At 41.2% G+C, this 21,890-nt stretch overlaps 1 protein-coding gene across 1 annotated transcript in view; it reads left to right on the forward strand.

Moving 5' to 3' along the window:
* Positions 1 to 21,890, forward strand: part of TG (thyroglobulin) — a 156,078-nt gene that overhangs the window by 11,484 nt on the left and 122,704 nt on the right. The window contains exons 7-19 of the mRNA XM_071736933.1: positions 601 to 744; positions 2,486 to 2,671; positions 5,805 to 6,869; positions 8,648 to 9,235; positions 9,916 to 10,158; positions 10,477 to 10,614; positions 10,930 to 11,007; positions 11,414 to 11,526; positions 12,189 to 12,300; positions 13,843 to 14,043; positions 17,475 to 17,687; positions 19,393 to 19,547; positions 20,053 to 20,209. Of these exons, the coding sequence (XP_071593034.1) occupies positions 601 to 744; positions 2,486 to 2,671; positions 5,805 to 6,869; positions 8,648 to 9,235; positions 9,916 to 10,158; positions 10,477 to 10,614; positions 10,930 to 11,007; positions 11,414 to 11,526; positions 12,189 to 12,300; positions 13,843 to 14,043; positions 17,475 to 17,687; positions 19,393 to 19,547; positions 20,053 to 20,209 (3,393 nt within the window). The remainder of the gene's footprint in view (positions 1 to 600; positions 745 to 2,485; positions 2,672 to 5,804; positions 6,870 to 8,647; positions 9,236 to 9,915; positions 10,159 to 10,476; positions 10,615 to 10,929; positions 11,008 to 11,413; positions 11,527 to 12,188; positions 12,301 to 13,842; positions 14,044 to 17,474; positions 17,688 to 19,392; positions 19,548 to 20,052; positions 20,210 to 21,890) is intronic.

The raw sequence follows: 21,890 nt of genomic DNA on the forward strand, positions 1-21,890 counted from the left end.
TAATTATGATAATAGTGATGGGACGTGTTAGAAGAAAGAAGGTTTTTTCCAAAAAGGAGAAATAAGGAGGCTGAGAACTTCCAGCTCCTCCTTGTTAGATACTGTGTTTTGAAATATTAAAAAAAACCCAACAAAACAAAACAAAACATCTACCCAAAACCAAAAACAATGGGAAAAAAGCAAAGCAAAGTTTAAAATTTAGATGGTAGATAAGAACTTCATCATTTAATTCCCACAAGCGTGAGAAGTTCTCAAAAACTCTGTGCACTCAAGTGAAACCATTGAACCTTTTTTTTTTGGTATACAAGCAAAATGATTGGGAGTTGCTTTTTGGTAAGATCAGTTTCCAAAATTCCATGAATTAATCTACTGCAGACCGAACTTACCAAAACCACAGCACAATGCCAATGATGGGATCTGGCAGATGTCAAGGCAATAAAGCTAGTGATGCATTACGGTTTTGCAGTGTTACCACATGCTTAGAAGACCTGACTGTTCAGATGATTTTTTTTTTTTTTTTTTCTTGATAGTCTTCCAGATCTCTGTGATAAGGAAGGTGATTTCTGTCTTAAAAGCTGCCTAAAAGTCTCTCTTTCCCAGGCTTGGAACTTCTGCTTGATGAAGTTTATGACACAGTTTTCTCTGCCCTGGAGCCTGCCCGCACATTCACAGAGAGCAGCATCTACCAGATCCTGCAGAGGAGGTTTCTGGGGGTTCAACTCGCTACCTCTGGCAGGTTCAGATGTAAGTAGCACCCAGGTGATGCCCTGTAAATAAGCTGATAATAAGGAGTTCAAATGTGACAGCTGCCAGTTGGGAAGAACTGTTCTAGGTGTCATTTGCACTCAAAGCATGTAATGTCACAGTCTCAATGCAAGAATCAAAGTCCTTGAATTTTACCTGGCTTTTAACCTCTGGGTTATGAATTCTTACAAGCAGCTTGTACTTGTCCTATGATCAATGCTTTTCCATGCACCTGAAGTCCTCATTTGGTATAATCCTATGTATCTCTTGCCATGAGATTTTGGAGATGGATCTGATGATTTATTGAACTAAAAGCCTGAGAAAATGCTCCCTATCTTATGTTGTTTCAATCAGAAACAGGAAGGATCTTACACTGACCACAACACACTCGATACCCAGGAGGCTACAGAGGATTCTGTAGTGTCTGAGCCACTAGGTTAAACTTCTGAAAAAACTTGGAACTTGAAAAGGTTAAACTGGATTTTGAACCCATTCCCTCCCTGTCTGGGGCAGGCAAAAGGGAAAAGATTTTCTCTGCCTATGGGCAGTGAACTCGGCAGGACAGGAGGTGCCTCCTGTCTCTCTCCTATACCAGAGCCCAAGTGAATTGCTTGTCTGGGGAGAGTTTGAACCCCCTGATGTGATACTTCATCCTCCCATCCAAATTCCTCTGGTGTTACTGTCACTAAGGAATTGTGTCACCAGAGATCTTTAGATACTGATGAAAAGCTTCCAGCCACACAGTTGCATGGTTTTCCAGTTTCTGGGACAAGTTGATCATTCTGGGGAGCAGCTTCCCCCTTCCACTGCAGTGTTGTGCAAGGAGCTCTGACTGTAGTTGGGATTCCAGCAGCTGTCAGCAAAGGTGAAGCTGCAGCAGCCACAAGATGGAGATGTGACCACGTTTGTCAGCATCTGAAGGGACTCACCCAGGTCTCACACTGCCTGAAGCTGCACACGTTAGGAAAGATGTCAGGTTGCTGTGATGTGATGAAGAGGTTGTTCTGATGGGATGATGATACTCTTGCTGCCTCCACCTGGTAGCTGAGCATAGCTAGAAAACTCTCGAAGGTGGGACATGTTTAGGCTGTAGGACGGCAGGTTTATGTAAACAAGCAGAATTCCTGTTGGAAGAGTGGAGTCTAATATTGGTGTGATCATAACTCCAGATTTGCTTTGTGGAGTTTTGGCTTCCCTGCCACTCAGGTGACTTCGACAGGAATAAGATCTTCAGAAATTGTGTGGTCCCAGACCAAATCTCCACAGCCAGGGGCAAGTTCTTTGCAGGAGCAATGCCTCATTCTCTTCAGAAAGACTGATGTTTGTCTTCATCTCAGTCCTCCAGGCTGCACATTCATCTCTGTTGAGCAATTTGTATCTGCATCAAGGGCCAGAGCTCACCTAGACTCCAGCGTGGCTCCTGGTAGAGGCTGCTATTCTGTCTCCCCATGACTGTGGCTGAAAAATGTGTCAAGGTTTAACTTTCTGATTAGTTTTCAGAAGTTAATATCTACAGTAAAAACCCCTGGGGCCAATGCTCAATGGAGAATTTCCATTGTGGGCTGGTACTAGAGGTTTCAATGAAAACAATCGGGAAATTAAGCTTGCTTTTTTTTTTTTTTAATTTTTATTATTATTTTCTATTTTTTATTTTTCCCTCCTGAATAGGCAAATAACTAGAACAGAGATGGCTCTGAAACTTTAAGCTTTCCCTCCTTAATGTGTTCTGTATTTCTTCCAGGCCCCTCCAAGTGTGAGGTTGAGCGTCACGCAGCCCTGCGGTACCAGCATCCCTATGTGCCCTCCTGTGATGCTGGGGGGGGGTACACACCCCTGCAGTGTCACCAGGGAGGACAGTGCTGGTGTGTGGACACCAAAGGGCAGGAGGTCCAAGGCACCAAGAGACAAGGACAGCCCCCAGCCTGTGGTATGTATGAGGTCTGGAAAAGGAAAAATGAGCAGATCCCTCGGAATCTTTAGAAAGAAACCCAAAGACCAGTTCCCTCCTCAGCTCTGACAGATTCTGGTTTTGAAAAATTGAGGTATGAAAACCTCCGTGGGATTACGAATCATGTTCTAATGAATTATTAAATATTGTATTCCTTTTATTTTCTTACATGACCTTTCTTTAACCTTTTGCTTTTTCATACAACAATGCAACCATTATATCTGTCCCTTGACTCCAGGAGCTGGGGGATAATGTAAGGAAGGCAGTGGTGTTGCTTTTATCTCCTTCCGCTGGTGACATGCTGTGCCATATCTCAGGTATCTCTCACCCTGAGCAATTTTTTACCATCTCTGTCACTGCATATTGATCATGAAAATTGCCAAATCCACTAAAAACACCCCAAATTTCTCAGAAAAGGTGGATGGATTTGGGATTTGAGAGTTTTTATTAAGAATACACCATCAAATCTGTGCCCTAAATGGGAAATGTCACTGGCTGGAAGGGAGAAGGAAAATGGAAGTGCAAAACCTAAATTTTCAGGATTGTGCTGGAGGGCTGGGGAATGCAGGTGCTAATCCAGGGGCAGCCTCTAGGGAAGGCAGGTGCTCTGTCTGAGCCACTGTCTTACCATGAAGAAGACAGAGAAGAAGGAACCTGCCCCTGGTGTCAGGGCTCCAAGCTGCTCAAGGTGCTCTGGGCAGGGAGGTTGAACAGTCAGACAGGTACAAGTGTGAAACCAAAGTGTCAGCATGTCCCCAGGACTGATCACCAAGGAAATGGTGAGGGAAGATCCCAGAGGCCTCACCAGATGTTGGGGCTGGTTTGTTTCTCTGTCGTGTGTTGTGCTGAGCCCCTCCTGATGAGTTTATTTTTCTTTCCAGAGGGGACAGGCAATGACTTGAGGCTGTTTGCAGCTTCTGTTGGCAGACTCAGGAGATTTAAACAGGGAAAAATTTCTGCAGAGGCTTTGCAGACTGGGTCCTGACGAGGTTTGTCATGAGGATACAGCTGCAGTCTGTGTTCAGACAGCCACACACCATGTCTGGATCTCCAGTTCTGCTCTGTTTTATTTCTCTGGCCCTCACACTCAGCAGTGTGAACACAGGAGGAGACAGAGATGGAGGTGTAGGTGGCACATCAGGTACTTGGATGACCTGGGGCACTGGAAAGTCCTTATAGAAACACGCTCCTTTTCAGGAGTGAATTCACCCCAGCAGTGCTTTTCAGTTTATTCCTTCAGACTCTGCTTTGGTTTGATTCAACAGTGGGTAGGAGGGAAGATTGTTTAAAGACTACATTTGTTTCATATTAGCATTCCTGTGGGATTGAGGCTTACACTAATTTATTGGCCCCTAGAGGAATGTTGTTCATCCTTCTGACCAAGAGCCAACACTGAAAACAGAAGGGGCCCATCCTACAGCAAATGCCTCTACAAAGGGACGACTGTGAGGGACCCCAAGACCCTGCCAGAGACTGTGGAGAAGGACAAGAGTGCAGGAGGAGGAGGGAGAAAATTGCTGATCATGGAGTCTCAGATTTTTTGCTCATCTCTTTTAGTAGCTTTCAAGGTTTCCAGCTTTTATCCATACTATTTAGGGGATTAATGACTGCTTTATCATATTGCTTAAATGTGGGATATATGGGGATGAGGAACCCAAGGGAGGTCATGTTGGAACAGACCAAAGCTATTTATTCACCATCCTGTCCCCTACAGGGACATCACTGGTGCTTAGGGACAAAGCCTGAGAAACATGGGAGATGCTCACAGCTTCCATACATCCTTCCTGCTGCCTGCAGGCTGAGCCCAGGTCACTGTGTTCAGCACTCCAATATGGAGCCATCTTCCAGGGATTTGTTCAGCTGCTCTTTGATCTTTTATCCTTCCTAGCAGCCTCTGGTGATAAATTTTGTGATCGTAATTATGTGCTCTACTTCTGGACCATTCTAATTCCTGTAATTCCTGGTGAGAAATGCTGAACGATGACTGTTGTGAATGATGTCAGAACCCTGGTTTGTAAAAACTTCTATCATATTGTTTTGTCCAAATTGAGTAGTCTCTCCTACTGGAAAAGCTGTTCTATTCTCAAAATATTTTCGCATCCCTTCTTTATAAATTCTACTACTTTTCAAGGAAAGGTGAGCATGGGGCACATGGTTTAAGCTGTGGTTTGAATTCTGTTCCAGAGATCCCGTCAGTGCCATAACCATTTTGTCTCTTTGGTTCTTATTGTCTTTAATATTTTGTATATGTAAGGGTTTTTTGCTTGTTTTTGTTAGTTTGTTTGCTTGTCTGGTTTTGTTTTCTTATGTCATTTGCGTCATAAACTGACATTTTCAGCTCCTTCTTCAGTGGTCTGGTGTATCCTAACTTGGAGGTGTTGCTGTCTGTGGATGAATGTACAGACAGGGCTGTGGCTTCAGACACATCTATGGCATAGCTTGGCCCAGGATATGGGTGGCAAGGGCTACTCTTGGTACCATACCCTGATATTTGACTGTTTTTGTTGAAATTTTATATTTTTTCCCTTTAGAGCTCACTTATGAGTGCCATCTGCTCCTTACTACTCTATTATTACTAATTTTAATGTCTTCAAACCTATTGTAATGAATGCTTCACTATGAAACTGAAGATACAGCTAGGAAGCCACCATAAATTCCTTGTTAGTGGTCATTGGTGAAAATAACTTTGTTTTTCTGCAACCTGTTTATCTTCCTCAGGTCCACATATTGCTCCTGGATCATTGGAGGCTTTCGTTAGAAACAGGCATCCCACCAGAGAGTTAGCATATTTAGAAAAGACTTAATTTCTTCTTTCAGCCATAGGAACATGAATGAGGAATTACAATGGGGAACAATCAAACCAGAAAAAGACAGCAGAGCAGACAACTCAGACGTGGTGAAGGAATATTTCCTTTCACTTTGTGTCCTGACTGGAGAATTTTCTTTACAGACCATACTCATCAACAGTTCAACTTCCCTTATCCATGTGCATGGTGTGTAGTTGAGGAACCAGAGACAAGCATCTGCTGAGACTGCTTGAACAGTAGCCACAGAGTTACAGGTTTTGGAAATTAAAAAATTTGCATTTAAAAAAAAAATAATCTTTTCCTAGGTCAAGAGCAAGCATGCATCTCTGAGAGACGACAAGCCTTGTCAAGGATATTTTTTGGCCCTTCTGGGTACTTCAGTCAAGCCAATTTGTTTTCCACACCCGATAAGCAGTTGGAAAAACTATCTGGCTTCTCAAGACCCTGCCCTCCTTCCTTCAAGGAGCTGTTTCTGGACTCTGGATTGTCATCCCCAGTTGTACAGAACCAGCCTGTCAGCCAGATTTCTGGGCTAGAAACCACCCTTAGCGAAGTCATTGCGGGGATGTTCCCATCAAGGGAACTGGCTCAGGTGGCACTGCAATTTACTGCCAATCCAAAACGTTTCCAAGAAAACTTATTTGGAGGGAGATTCTTGAAGAATTTGATCCAGTTTAACTTCACAGGGGCACTTGGGACTAATGGGAAATACAGCATTGGCCAATTTTTCCCACAGGAGGATGTGGCAGATAGGGATAATGGCCAAGGCTTTCTGGAATCAGCTGAGGCACTTTCACTGGAGGTGTCAAAAGGCAGCTCCATTTTGAGCAAACCTCTTGTAGACAGCTTTAGCCGCCCAGTAACTTTGCAGGACAATCAGAATATGATGAAATTCCTTTCTTCTGTCCTGGAACTACCAGAGTTCTTTACTTTTCTTCAACAAGTGATTTCTATCCCCAGAAGTGTTGCTGAAAATTTAGATGAAGTGGTGAAACTAGCACTGGGGTCCAGAGACTGTAGTGAGGACCCGACGGACCTGTTTGTTCCCACCTGCACCCCAGAGGGGAAGTATGAGGAAGTTCAGTGCTATGCAGGAGAGTGCTGGTGTTTGGACACTTCAGATAAGGAAGTTCCAGGCTCAAGAGTTCAAGGCAAGCGCCCAAGGTGTCCCACAGATTGTGAGAAGCAAAGGAGAAACCTGCAGAACTTGAAGCAGAGCCTGCCTGCTGGATCAGATCTTTTTATTCCCTCTTGTACCAAGGATGGAGACTTTCTGCCACTTCAGTGTTATGGGACAAATTGCTTCTGTGTTGATCTGAATGGCAAGACTATTCCAGGAATAAGTGGAAAAGCTGGAAAGCTGATTCAGTGTAAGTCCTAGAGACTGGGAATTAAAAATGCTTCCTTATTTTGGTGGTATTTAATGATTGTTTCTTTCTATCTAATTAATCTGGGAATGTATGGTAATGTGTATAAACAATATTGTCCCCTAATAGGAAAATGAACCAACCTTACAGTTGCAGGGGAAGAGTGGGAAATACAGTGTAGGTAAACCTTGATATCCTAGGGCTAAAATAAGGTCCCCTCTTCTTTGGTAGGCACACTCAAACACAAGAGCCTGAGGTCTGACCTTATTAGTGAGGGTGTCACTGGCATCTATCTCTACTTAATTGTGAACCTTATGTGCATAGTATCCGTGATGCACATGAGACATGGAGCATCTGTGCAACTGAATGTGACCCATGCCAAGTGAAAAAGCCCTTTTATTTCCAGAACCAAGTCCCCTAGGCATGGTCACTGGCTCATGTCCTGAGAACTGAAGAGCTTTGGTGCCACAAACCTAGCTGAAGAATATATCCTCAACTTAATAGAATGTCACAAGAGTCCAAATGTAGGAGAGGGCTTGCTAGACATCAGTTTGCCATTGCAACTTGCTACTAGATTATAAAGTGCTTCTTCTCCGCTTCCTTTCTGCCCTTTGTATTCCTGGTGTAATAGAAAGGAAGAAGGAAGCACAAAGACTAGGGATTTTTGTCTTTCAAGTTTCTGTGTCCAGAAAACTGCCCATCAACAGGGAGAACAGATCAAGAGAAGAGCCTGCAGCTCATTTTGAAAGGAGTAGCAGAGTATCCAGCAGATGACAGTGGTACATAGTGAAGGAGATCATTTGAATAAATTTGCAGAAGTACTGGGGAATTTATCACATTGGTCTGAATTGGTTGGGGCTTTATATCTGGCATCCTATCTGTAGTGCAATCAAAAATAAACAGGTTCATAATTCTCTAGGGCTCAAACGTATTGGAAGAGCATTAGAAGAGCAACAAAGCTGGTGAGGGGTCTGGAGCACAAGTCTTATGAGGAATGGTTGAGGGAACTGGGGTTATTTAGTCAGAAAAAGGAGGCTGAGGGGAGATATTATTGCTCTCTACAACTACCTGAAAGAAGGTTGTAGTGAGGGGGATTTTGGTCTCTTCTCACTAGTAACTAGCAATAAGAGTAGGGGAAATGGCTTCAAGTTGCACCAGGGGAGACTCAGATTGGATGATGCTAGGAAAAACCTCTTTACAGAAAGGATTATCAAGATTGGAATGGGCTGCCCAGGGAAATCACCATCCCTGAACATGTTTAAAAATCATATAGATACAGATGTTAGGGACACAGTTCAGCAGTGGGCTGGTAGAGCTAGGTTAGCAGAGTTAGGTTAAAGATTGGGCTGGATGATCTTCCAGGTCTTTTCCAACCTGAATGATTCCATGATTCTATGAAAAAGAGGTGAGCTCCTATGTTTTGCTACGTTTGTAGAGCTCCTTGGTGGCAAAGTAAAATTTGTCTCTGGAGATGGCAGAAAGGCTTCCAAAACAAACTCACTCCAGCATTTTCAAGGATAATATTCTTATATTTCGCAGCAATGTTCAGTACAAAATAGGAAGACAGTACAAATCTGGTTAGGTCCAAGGGCAAAGAAAATCATTATTGTGCTACTATTCAGATGGTTGCTTTTGAAGGGACTGGCTGAGTGGTGTTGGGATAAGTGGCCAAGCTTTAGTACTGATGTTTATAGTACCAGGGAGGGTTGGGGGTATTGTGTATCTCCAGTGCATTCATTGCATTCATGGGGCCTGCTCTGCATGTCTTTTCTTTTCCCCAGGCCCAAGTGTTTGCCAAGTAACAGCTGGGCAAGAGTTTCTCAAGACCATGAAACTCCTGTTGTCAGATCCAAGTGCCCTGTCTCAGCTCTCCAGCACTCACCTCCCTCAGTGTGATGCTGAGGGTGCCTGGAGGCCCGTGCAGTGCAGTGGTCCCCCTGAGCAAGCCTTTGAGTGGTATGAAAGGTGGACCACAGAGAACAATGAAGGCAAAGTCATGCCCCTTGCTGATCTATTGAAAATCATAACTGGGTATAAAGAGGCATCTTCCAAAGGCTTTTCAGCTTTTATTAAGGCTTTGTATGAGGCTGGGCACCAGAATGTCTTCCCAGCATTCACCATGTATTCCTCCTTCACTGATCTCCCCCCTGAAGTATTGGAAGGAAACTTGACCTTTGCATCTGAGAACATTCTGCTGGATCCGTATATATTCTGGCAGCTTCTGAATGAGCAGCTGAGCTACTACCCAGGTCCATACACTGATTTCAGTGCTCCATTAGCCCACTTTGAACTTCGTGAGTGTTGGTGTGTTGACAGCAAAGGAGAAGAGCTGCAAGGAACAAGATCAGAAGTGAACCAGGTCCCAGCATGTACGTAAGAGAATTTATGGCACATAAGAAGCAGTGTTTCTGGTGTTTGCTTTTATGCCACGAGTCCTTTCACTGTCCCTGGAGGTATTTAAAATTATGTAGGTGCGATGCTTAGGGCCATGGTTTAGTGGTGGATTTAGCAGTGCTAGGTTGGACTTGATCTTAAGGGTCTTTTCCAACTAAAATGATTCTAAGTGTTGGGAGGTAGCAGACAAAGTGGAAAGATCTTCAGTATTGCCATTCTTGCTGGCCACCAGAGGTGAGATTACTCATTTTTTGCAAATAAGTGCTCTATCACTTTTCAGAGTAAGAATGATTAGCGTCATTCTTATCAAGTTTGTGTAGTTTTAATAATTTGGAATTTGGGCATGTAATGCTTTTGCAGAAGATACATAGACAGGTGTCAAAGGACTCTAACTAATGACAAGAAGGTAAATTAATGTCTTCAGGCCTTTGTCATGGGATTTGGAAAATGTTTTGTGGGTTCCCACTACTCTTGGACTCTTGCGGTTACCTAGCTAACCAGTAAAGAGTTTTGTTTCCTTGCTTCATTAAGCAATTCAAAACTGGGTGGGTGCAGGAGGAAACAGAAGATGCTAATTAAAAGACCAGCTAGTTTTTTCATGTAAATCTTTACTGGGTTTAGATGAAAGGTGTGAAAACACCCTCTGATTCCACAGGTCCTGGTGTATGTGAAGCTGTTAAGCAGGAAGCCATGAAATTTGTGGAGGAAGCAGAGCAGCTCATCCTATCATCAAATAGTTCCCACTTCCCTTTTGGAGAAAGCTTCTTGATGGCCAAGGGAATACAGCTCACAGATGATGATCTCCTACGTACTGCTCAGCCCTACCAGTCAGAGGTGTTGGTCTCTGAAAAGCTCTTATCAGGCAGTGATTATGCTCTCCAGCTGACTGCACACTCAGGTACGTGAAAGAGAGAAGAGAGCTCAACTAAATGACCTTATGCTCAGGAGTTGTGCAAGAGTATCCTCAGTCAAATTCAACTTTGCTGAAAAACAGGTGCAACTTAGCAAATATTGAGTTAATGAGTTTAATTAAGCTAACTTCAGTTTTTATAAATATATGAAACCATGAAACACAACTGGGACACTTACCAGCCTTAGTGTACTCACAGCATTTGTTAATATCCCTTCTAAAATGCAGGTGTTTATAAACATGCACATTTAAAATGTCTCTTCTTAGACTTGCCACAAGTATCTGTCATTTATTTATATTTTATAGTCCTGCATTTCTACTGGAGGAGTCACTTGACTTCCACACGTTCTGCTGGGGAAGCAGCACAGCTGGGATTTCTGCCCTACGTCCCACAGTGTGATGGGCTGGGAAACTGGGAGCCAACTCAGTGCTATGAGAGCACAGGTCAGCAACTGGTAACAAGATGCTCTGAGCTGTCTCTGAACAGAGAAAAGCTAAGCAGAATTGTAATTAAAAGATGGAAATCCTGTATCTCTGTAGCCAAACTGGAGACAGGTGAAGTGGTTTACAAAATGGGTGGAAAATGGACTGGAGGGAGGGACTCAAGTGGCAGCTTGCTGAGGCTCAAAAATCAGTCAGTGCTCAGTTGCTCACTGTTGTAGTATTCCTCAGGGGTCAGTTCAGGGCCTGGTATTGCTTAGTGAGATTAAAGCAACTTAATTTTTTATATTAATTTTAGATATTTTCTTCCCTGGTCAGGTCACTGCTGGTGTGTGGATGAGAGAGGACGTTATGTCATGGATTCCTTGGTCTCACGCTCAGCAGAACTTCCCAAATGTCAGTTGACTTTTCTTCCTAAATATTTGTCTTCACCTATTCTTAGAATTGTTAATATGTATTGAAAATTCTAGTATGACACGCATGAAGCAAGGTTTGTTTCTAACTATTCCAAGAAACAAAAAAGGAATTTTGTGGTGATTTTGCTATTGAATTTCACTATGTGTGATTTAACTTGCATGACTTGTGGGATCCTCTACTGCTGATGGCCTCTCCAGAGGTCACTTCCAACCTCAACCATCCTGTGGTTCTGTGGTTATCAAACACTGACCAGGAATTCCCTGCCTGGGCCTGTAGCAGAGCCTAATGGAGATGCACAAAGGAGCTGGGGATGTACTCCTTTCTCTAGCTTAGGTCTAAAAACTTAGTTTTATTTCAACGTGTGTGTATATTTTCCCCCTTCCAGGCCGGACATCATGTCAGCTCTCTCGATCCAATGCCTTAATTTCCAGCTGGAGAAAGAGCAGTTCAAGGCTGGATGCTTCTACAGCTGAACTATTCGTCCCCTACTGCCTTGAGGTGATTTCACATGAGAAAAAAAACCTTCCCAGTTTTACTTACACCATGTCAAAAGCCCTTTCAGTTTCATTCCATGCTCTATAAGAATCCCTTTTGCATTCCCATGAACATGAAAGAAAAGGGTAAGATAAAACACACAGTGGACATTGCCCTGCATAAGGCAGAATTCAAATAGTTTTGAGATGAAAACTAGGAAAAGGAAATTCTTTCCCTGCCTTCTGACAGGGTGGCTCTGCCTATTCCTTTGCAGGGCTGTGCTTAAAAGGCATCAAATTGATTCACATTTGGGTATTTTTTTCTCCCTGACCTGTGGGAGAATGTCAGGATAGGAGGGAGTTGGATAGAAGTATCCCAAAATGGGTTCTGTGATGCTCTCGGAACATGGCAGTGAGTAGAATACCCTGAGACCTTTCAAACCAGGATTTCAGTGGGCTTTCAGTCTTCATTCTGCTTGGCCTGGCCTGTATATTTAATTAGCTGGGCTGTATATTCAATTAATTAGGCTGTATTTTAATATTTGATGTTTCTTTTTAGCACGTTGTATTAATGAGCAAATAGAAATGTAATCAAGTATTTTAACTGAGCTTTGAGGCTTGGATTCTGGCATGTCTGTATGAATAATATGTGTTGCTCTCCAATGACATCTATTTGGTTCTTTGTAGACAGGAGAATATGCTGTGCTACAGGGATCCAACACAGGTACTTGGTGCACAGATCCTGTGTCAGGAGAAGTGTTCCAGCCTAGCAGCAAAGATCTGGATGGCAATCCTGAGTGTGAGTAATGATTTAACTGCAGCATGTGATGCCAGTGACAATGTCTCATGTTTTTGTGGCACATGTACTTTCCTTTTCAGAATGATACCTGTGAAAACATGGGGAGCTTACAGTTAATTCCTCAGTGATACAGTACATGCAAGCACATCATCACTGAAAGGGTGTCTGAAAATAGTTATCCTCTACTTTTGTAACACCAGAAATAAACCAGTGTAGACAATCTGATAAACAGGCTTTTATGCATTTTTTTTTCCTTCCATTTCTTAGCACCACAGAATATTCTTTGGGTTCATGTATGACTTTTCTAAGGTAGTGAATCCTGAATTGTGGGGTCTGTGTCTCGTGCAGTTAATAAGCCCATTTTACATGGTCCACAACAACACCATGGAGATCTTCAACACCTTTTTGTTGTTTTCAGATAAAGACAGAGAACTTCTGAAGTCTCATAGGAGATGATAGATCCAAAAAGTTGGAGTCCCTGCTCGCAGGAGTTAAGATGCCCTTTTGGAGTCCACGTACTGGCTCTGCTCTTTTGAGCAATAAAGGCAGCCCAAGAACCTACAGCTTTGCTGTGCTCAGTTCTTCAGTTCTTTAGCTGGTGATTTCTACTTTTCCCATAGAAAATTTGGGAGAATAATCTGCTGTCTCCAGGCAAACCTTCTCCCAGAACAGTTGTAACCAAGTGGATTGTTGCTCAGGAGAGGGCAATGAGTTAGACAGTACTTGCATTTGAGCCAGCAACTCTGTTTTCTTCTTATATATGGGCTAATGACAGAATTCCATAAAGAAGTGTAACAGGTCTGAAGGGGGTTTGTGACTGAGGAATTAGAATCATAGAAACACAGAATTGTTTGGTCCAACCACTGCAATGTGTAATTATCCATGTAATGGTTCATTATGTAGGTTTACAAGCTTACTCTGACACTTGCAATTGAAAAAAAAATAGTAAGAACCAACTTTATCTCAAGTTCAAATTGAACTTTTTGCATCTTCTTTTCTCATTCTGCATGCTCATGTTCCTGTTTTGTTTGTCTGTGGGAGACCATAATTATTGGGTTTTCTTTCCATTTTTGAAGATATAAAGCTGGTACATTCTGACTATTCTAAAATATAAATAGTCATAGGATGACACTTAAAATTACCTTGCTCAAAAATTCTTACCAAAAAGATTAATTTGATTTTTTTAAAAAAAATTTAAAATATCAATATCCAAATGATACACTATTTAATTTATAGGGGGAAAAATGTAAATGCAAAAGAAATACCGGTATTTTTTTCAGCTATTTTATTGATGCAAACCCATATAATTTGCCCTTTCATCTCTAGAAAAAAAAGTGGATTGTCTAGTGGAAGTAAAATTCCCCATTTCTTTAATTGTTCAAATTATTCATGGTTTCACAATCACTTATCTCTCTTCTTTCTAATGAAACAGGTGGAAAGCACTGCTGTTAGTCTTGAGGACAATTCTGTATGTTAGTGCAGTTCATTCCTGCAGGCAGTTTTTTGTCTTCTGTAGCTTGCAATGCATTTCTCTCTTAACAGGTCCTAGTTTCTGTAATATGCTGAAGTCTAAAACTGCTTTGCAAGAAGCTGGCAAAGGCTACATCCCACAATGTGAAGGTGACAAAGGGACCTTCTCACCTGTGCAGTGCAGCCAGGACCAAGAGAGCTGCTGGTGTGTCTTTGGCAATGGGGAAGAGGTGCCAGGGACTCGAGTAAGGGGGGGCACACCTGCATGTGCAAGTGAGTATCAGCTGGGGGGATATTGCTTCTGAGCAAGTCCAGGTCTGGAACTTGACCTAGATCCTGACTCTTCCAGTAATGAGATGTATTTAAACTTTTTTTTCCGGACCATCATGGAGAAATCTGCTCAAGTACTATGGTTATCTGTGTTTTATAGCAGATTTCAGACCTACCTGCAGAGAATGTCCAGCTTTCTTCAAGTGCATGGTCAGGGAGAAAGGAAATGAGAAGGAATCTTTGAAATTTTCTTATTCATAGGATCGGTTAAATCAAAGTAGTTGAGCTATTAAACTTAGCTAAAGAGTGAATCTGAGTAGCTTGCTGCAAACTTGAACCTGTTCCAGTCTGAGCTGGCTCTTGGATTAAAAGCCATTCAACTGACTAAAGTAAAATTTGAAAAATGTATGCTTCTGCCATTCCTACTATTGGCTAGTGACCAGAGTTGTGACAAGGAGGTGCCAAAACACTACATATTCATGGAGTAGTTTCTGCATGACCAGAGCTGTGAAGCACTGGAATTCAATCATGGTTTCCAGTGACATGTTTGAATAAATTTAATTTGTAATGGCCTTTATACGTCTCCCCATCCCTGAAGTGAAGCAAACCAAACTAAACTTTCTATGAGCCTATGCTCCAAAGTGTGATGGTTACTGCAAACCAGAGGTGTAATAGAAAACCTTCCCTAGTGCCTTCAGGATCTCACTGTTCCATATTTCCTCTGGGTTTTTTAAGTGGGAGTAGTTGGTACATTTAGGGAAACAAGACCACATGATAAGAAATTGCTTTGGTTTTGTTTTGTGATTTTTCAACATAAAGAGCAAGGCATGCTCACCAACCAAATAACTGACTGTGTCAGCCCAGTGGACTACAAAGCATTTTAATCAATGAGATAGCTCCTCAGCCAACTTGGAAACCACCACCAGAGAGTTTCTAGCTCTTCAGAGAAGCAGCTACAATACTGCTACCATCCTGCCTTCAGGTTATGAGCTGTGGAACACAAGGCTGGGAGGTACTTTTGTTTGGGTCAGCTGGAGGAACCCAATGCCCCACCAGGCACTCAGCAATGAGGATTCATCTTCCCATAGACTCTGCAGGTGAAGAGGGAAAAGCAGGAGTATTTCCAGTAGTCCAGAGAAAAGTCAGATCTAGTTGTAAATTTTAAGTCCTTGACATTGCCTTCTCTTTGGGAAAGCTTATTTTCTAGATTTCCCTCTAAATTCCAAAGGAATTTATGGAATATGTTCTAAGAACAGTGTACGTCTACCCTGAAATATGCCCCTAAGCTGATTTCATGTCTTACGTGCACATCTGATCTTGGGATCCTGTAAGACTGTACTTTTCCTAGAGGAAATAGTGACTCAGTGATTAAATATATTTCTTTCTTTAAAAAAAATGACCTGGGAGAGAGACTTGCCTTAAAAATATAATGGAAACCTGACTTTACTGAAACCTATATGTTATTTTTTTGCATAGAAATACCATTGAAATTATCCTTAATGATTTTCTTGGGTTTTGAAATAGCATTGGAACTTATTAATGCTAAAGAACTTAGTTATTATCTAAGAAAAAAGAAGCAAAAGTTGTTTTTATTTTCCCCCTCAGTCTATTCAGCCTTATCCCTCTAGTTGTGGGACCTACTAATAATTATTTGTGAAAAAGGGAAGACAGTACTAGCTCACTATCCTGGATTCTTGTCTACCAGAAGAAAAAGCTGTTGTTCTGGGAAAATACGATAAACTTCTCCTCTAATATCAGAGCAGACAGCTGTAAACAGCAAATAATAACTTCACAGTGCCCAGTGAATGCAATGAGGTTTTCATTAGCTTAATCAGTTCCATCAGAGGAAGAATCCAACTTTTTTCTACTTTACTTGCACTGTGGAGATGATGCCAAGTATCCTGGCAGCCCTCACATGCAGCTCCCATCCTCGTGTCCACTTTTCTACAGCTCTGAGTAAAGACAGAGGAATGAAAGCCTTCCAGAGAAGGTTCTGGAAAGAGTAATTTCTTCATGCAAATCTTCAGAAACAGTTGTGAAAAAATGTGTCAATATTGAACTGGATTGTCTTTCACTCTTACAAGACTGAGAAACTGGGACAGAAAGAGAAAAATAACAGAAATGGTGCAGGCTTGATAACAGTAGTAAATGAGATGTCATCTGTAGAATGACAAATGCACAAATTACTGAACTGGAACCTGTAATCCACACCAGGAACCATCACTTATGATTTGGGGGCTGGTTATTTTCCCAGTTCACAGAACAACTCTAACTGGAACAGACAGTAAATAGTGTAGCAGCATATGGCTGAGACTGGATTTGACTTGCTGGATGTAGGAATGTGTTAGAGCAATAAAAAGAAAAATACATATTGTTTTTATATACTTTATATAGAGAAATGTAATGTAATTTACATATAATGGGGAATGTAGTTTACATTGGTGTCCCTTTTACAGTCCTAAAATGTCAGGTTTATTAAAAGTTTGCAAAGGAAGGATGTCATGTTTCCTGCTTCACTGAAAAAAAAGACTGGTTGCAGAGTCAATGAGTGAAGAGGAGGAATGTAATTGCTACATATACAGAGATATTACAGAAAAGATGCTTCAGAGGAGACCTAGAAAAAATGCATTCAGAAAATGGCCTATAGATACAACAAGCACATGAATTCTAGAGGAAGTTGTTTTTTCTTCCTATGTTTGTCAGCTCCAGAACTCAGAAGTGTTTTATTATTGCTAGATATATTCAGTAATTAGGTTGGGATTTGGCTAACATTGAGTGTTACAGTAGTTTTTACTAATTGAGTGTTACAGTAGTTTTTTACTAATTAATAGAAATTAATTATCATTTTAGTTAGCCTGTTACAGTGGGCTGGCAGAGTTGAAATGACTGAGCTGATACCTTAAACTTTGTGCTGAACTCTAAAGCTCTATAGTGCTGCAAAGGATGTAGAGGATGTGCTGAGTCTCCAGAAACATTCTGGTGTCATTGGGCTCCTGAACTTACAGATTCAGTTCATCGAGCTCCTGTTATGAGCTCCTAAACTTACAGTTTTCAGGCTTTGCTCTGATGAGAACTGAGATTTTTTTTATTTTTTTTTTTCGGCCCTGCCTCTTTCCATTGGATATCTTTCACCATTTTTGTTTTGCTGTTAGTTAGAAATCTCCTTTACATTTCCTGCTTAGATTTATTCATGAACATATTAAACTTATCTGTTCTTAGAAACCATGCACAGAGCTTTCTGGACCCAATGCATTACCTACCAAAGTCAGTATGTCTTTCCATCAGCTTCAGTAAACCCAGCTGTTCTGCCATCATACCAGATACAAGCCGAGATGAGTGGAAATACAGAGGGCTCTGTCTAGCTTATTCAGACTTTTTACTAGAAGTGTTTTGCACTCTGCCACTAACACATCCCCCTTCTCATGTACCCAAAGGTCCTCTCTGTGCTCTGCCATTTGGTGTTTCATCTGTTCTCAACGGAGCTGTGTTTTGTGAAAATGTTTCTGGAGAAGCTCCAAGAAGCATCCAGCAGTGCTGGCTGGCGTGTCGCCAGGGCTTCCAGAGCACCTCTTCCAGCACAGCCTTTCCCTGTGATGTGCAACAACGTCGCTGGGTCTCAGCTGCCCCTCTCTACCAGGCCTGCCAGAGTAAGTCTGAGCTGCTGTGGGTTGGGGAGGGTGCAGAACAATGTGAACAGATGTGCAAAAATCTGCTTCCATCACAAAGCTACTGTGGGAATGACAATAGTAGGACACAACATTTATATGGGAGTTGCTAAATCAAGGTGCAGGAGAGTAGTCCTGTCCTCTGCCATCTTTGTTTCCCGTCTGGCTTCTATGCTAGAAACAGTCCCTCTTCTCCCTTCTTCTCTGGAATAATATAGCTATAAATAGTTATTCAATCTATATGCAGATTTCTCTTTGTTAGTTAAAAGATGCTGGCACCATGAAGGGATTCTGATGGAACCACTTAGTCCTGGAAGAACAGATGAGTGCCAGATGTTTGAATTTGGCAGAGCTTGACTATTTGCATAATGAAGTCACTGTTACTTCTGCATCTTTTTGCAGCAGTCTGTTCTTTAGGATTATTGTTTTCTTTGTTGGCTGACTTGTGGTGTTTTTCAAACCATTTTTCTTTTGAGAAAAAAATGGTTCTTCACATCTTGGAAGAAGCATTTCTATTTGGTCTGTTCAAAGTGCATGTAATTGGATATTAATGTCCCATTTTTCAATTATTTCAAATAGAGATGCTTTCTGATGAAAATGGCAATTTGTAGCTGCATTGAACTTTGAAAAATTCAGATCCTGATGCCAAGTTTGCAGCTACTGGAAACCTCCCTATTGACATGCTTCCAGTTGTACCCCAGGTCTTCTATTCCTATTGTAAATGATTTTAAACTTTAAGTTTCAGACTGAGGCTTTTGTCTGTCTGGAATCATGTTTGCTAGGTTTTTGTAGCATTCTAGGAAGTAACTTTCATGTCTGCCGGATGGCAGCTGAATAATTCTAAGGACAGAGGGGAATGTGTGACAATCTGATACCAGCTGCTGTTTATTTGAAGACTTTCCCTGTCAATTTGTGTTTGACATAGAGCACGGTTTTAAGGAGAGAGAAAAAATTCCCAACACATCAGACACTGATTGAATTAACTTCTCAGTAATGGGGAACTCACCACAACACTTAGTAATTTGTTCCAACGGATAATTACCCACAGTCTGAAAAACCTTATGTCCTATTCTTTACGTGCATACACTTAGAGACTGTGGTTAAGTCAAATCCTAAGTCTACTCTGACACACTGAACGGTGTGGAAAACCATGTTAACTCCATTATTATGCAATCAAATTTAGTCTGTCCTAAAACTTGATTCCCAGTTAATTTGATAAGCTAGGTTTCTGAAAGCCCATCTGAATGAGTATTAATTACTTTAACCATTTAATTACTTCTTAAATAGCAGTCTTTTCATGATTATGCCTCAGGGAAGTGAAAGCTGACAGGCCAATAATTCCTATCTTTCTGTTTCTCTTTTAAGTGTTGGCATAACGTCAGCTGTCATCAAGTTCTCTGGAAATTCCTATCTGCTAGGCCTTATAAAAGTTGTCATTAATGATCCAGATTGTTCCTTATCCTTCTGTGAGTTAGTGCTCCAGTGTAAGACATCTCTTTAATAGTGTATATCTATCACCTGGCTTTTACCCAACCACACAACTTACCTATTTATCAAGCATGTCTCTTCCTGCTCAGAACTTACTATTGACCTCTCCACTACTTTCACCTAGAAATGAGATGCTATTGATGCAAGATCAAAATGCCAAAACAATTCTGACTTTTCTCCTTTCTACTCTAACTTTCAGAGCTCCAATTATTTCAGACAGTCCAAGCTCAAGCACATTTTCAACTACTACTGCCTCCTGAGAAGACTTGTAGTTCTGATTACTCTGGATTACTTCAGGCGTTCCAGATATTTATTTTAGATGAGTTGAAGGCTCGTGGCTTATGTCACCTCCAGGTAATTTCAATTCCTTGTTTTCTACTGTGGCTGGAGTGTTTGGGTTTCTTTTGGATTTAGTTTTTGGTTGGTTGGTTGGTTGATTTTTGTTTAATTAAATAAAAAAAGTGAGACACAAAGTAGGACTTTGCCTGTTTGAGAGAGGTGGAAGAGAAAAACATGCCCTGAAATCTGTCAGGGTTGGCAGCACTCTCATATCATAAGGATGGCTGGTAAAATAGAATGTTTATTCTCACTGACCCACATCAGATTAGATCAGCTGTAGCCATAGAAGTAATTTCACATCGGTCCAGTTTATTAAAAATATGTTTTGATGGAACATTTTGACTGCACTTACAGTGACTAAATGAGTGTTAAAATTATATTTTCCTACTTCTTTTTTTTTTACAGACCCTATAGAAAATATTCCTTTTGTGCAGAACACAGTGCAAATGAATAACGAAAGGCAAGGACTAGTAGTTTCTTAGGGTGACTAACTGTAGTTTCATTTAATTTTGAATTTGAGGTAAATACATTTGGAAATACTGGCTCAGTTTCTGGCTGTGATGATTCCACTGTCCGTGTCGAGTGCCTGAGCGTGGACCGCATGGGGGTGAATGTCACATGGAGGACTCCGCTGGAAAACATCCCAGCAGCTTCTCTCCCAGACTTACATGATATTGGTAAGGTTTCTTTCTCTGAAATTTCTGTGAATTAATCCTGCATTACTTTTGTTTTGCTTCTCTGTGTCTGCTTTTAGGAGACTCTAACAAGCCATTATGAATGCTCACCGAAACAATCTGTCTTCAGAGAAGAGGAAGTGTGGCTTTGGGCTTTAGGTGCTGATGTATTTCTCTTTTCAGGCTGTGAGTGCACGGTGGAAAGAAGCTATAAATGAATGTTTCTTTCAGATAGGACTGCCTCTTCCAGCTTCCTTAACTGAGATTGGAAAGTACTTTATCGAGCATGAGCTGAACTATCCCAGATGTTAATTTCCATTGGGCAGCTCCTCAGCGGTGGAAAAGATTGTGTTCTTTACTGGGTTGGACCCAGAGAAACACAGTTCATATTTTGCCAAGATTGTAAATGAATTCTTCCAAGTTGTTTTTTTTTTTTCTTTTTTCTATTTATTACATTACCTTTGACACTAAAGAATGATCCTTACCTTGGAAGTCCTAGAGCTATTATGCAGACCACTGAGTGGCAGAGCTTTGCTGGGGTTTCAGATGAGTTAGGGGTACTGTAAGGAAATTCTTTCAAAGCTGTTACCCTTCAAAATAACAGATGTAAGAGACATATCCTAAGTTCAAATGCCCTCTGTGACACCTTTTCTCCAGTTTTTCTGCTTTGCAGTGGTGTTCCCAGCACTAAATATAAATAGCTGTGCCTGCACGTGTCTCTCCCTCTAATTTAGGAGCTCAGAGACCTGATCCCAACAGCAGTTTTAGCTTGATCAGAACTAAATTCAAAAGCTTTAAGGATGCAGATAGCAGCTGTAGCAATTTTGTGGTTCCTGGCTGTATGATTTGTTTGTGTTTACATCCGTTGAGCTGCTCTAGATTATAAGGGAAACATGAATATTTAGTTTGCAGAAGGTGGATCAAAGTATAAGTGTGTTTGGTTTTATTTCAAGCTTTACTTTTGAAAATATTTTTCTTTGTGGTCATTTAATTTTTGACCCTATCCACACTATAATTTCCCTGTAGTACTAAAGTTGCTTCTCGGGGACTGACTAGATGGTTTCAGAAGAGGCAGAGCACAACCTGCTCTCCATATACTCTTGGCACCATCAACTTCCATTATCTTCTAAAGAAGCTTTGGGTCTTTCTCTCCGAGGTGTTTTTCACTGTCTTTAGACAGAGTAAGCAAATTTTTTCTCTGATCTGAAAAATCAATGTTACTAAAATAACTGTTCTTCTTTCAGGCTTCTTTACCAGTAAATGAGAAGTCTCACCTTTTTTTTTTTTTTTTCTTTTTCTTCCTATGAAGTAGCTGAGAAAAATATTGAAGAGCAGCACAGCGTGCACATGTTCCCAATGGAGACCCTCAAATCTAAATCCATTGTGAATGCTTCATTACATTTTTTCCTTGCAGATATTTTCCTGTACAGAATTCTGTGGCTGTAGAGAAACCCTTCCTGAGGGATATGATGTCATTTGCCTTTTTAGCTTAAACTCAGCTCTTACTGAGAAATACATGCAGCATATTTTCTCTTTTCTGTTCAACAAGCAAAAATACTATGGATTATAAAAATGAATCTTTGGTGGTTGAATATACAGTAAACAGCCCCCAAGAGTGAGACTGGAGGAGACCAATCTCTGCCCTATACAACAGATATTTAAAGTTGTATCTTTGTGTTCTGTA

This window comes from Heliangelus exortis, chromosome 2 (assembly GCF_036169615.1).
Source record: "Heliangelus exortis chromosome 2, bHelExo1.hap1, whole genome shotgun sequence".
NCBI classification, from domain to species: domain Eukaryota; kingdom Metazoa; phylum Chordata; class Aves; order Apodiformes; family Trochilidae; genus Heliangelus; species Heliangelus exortis.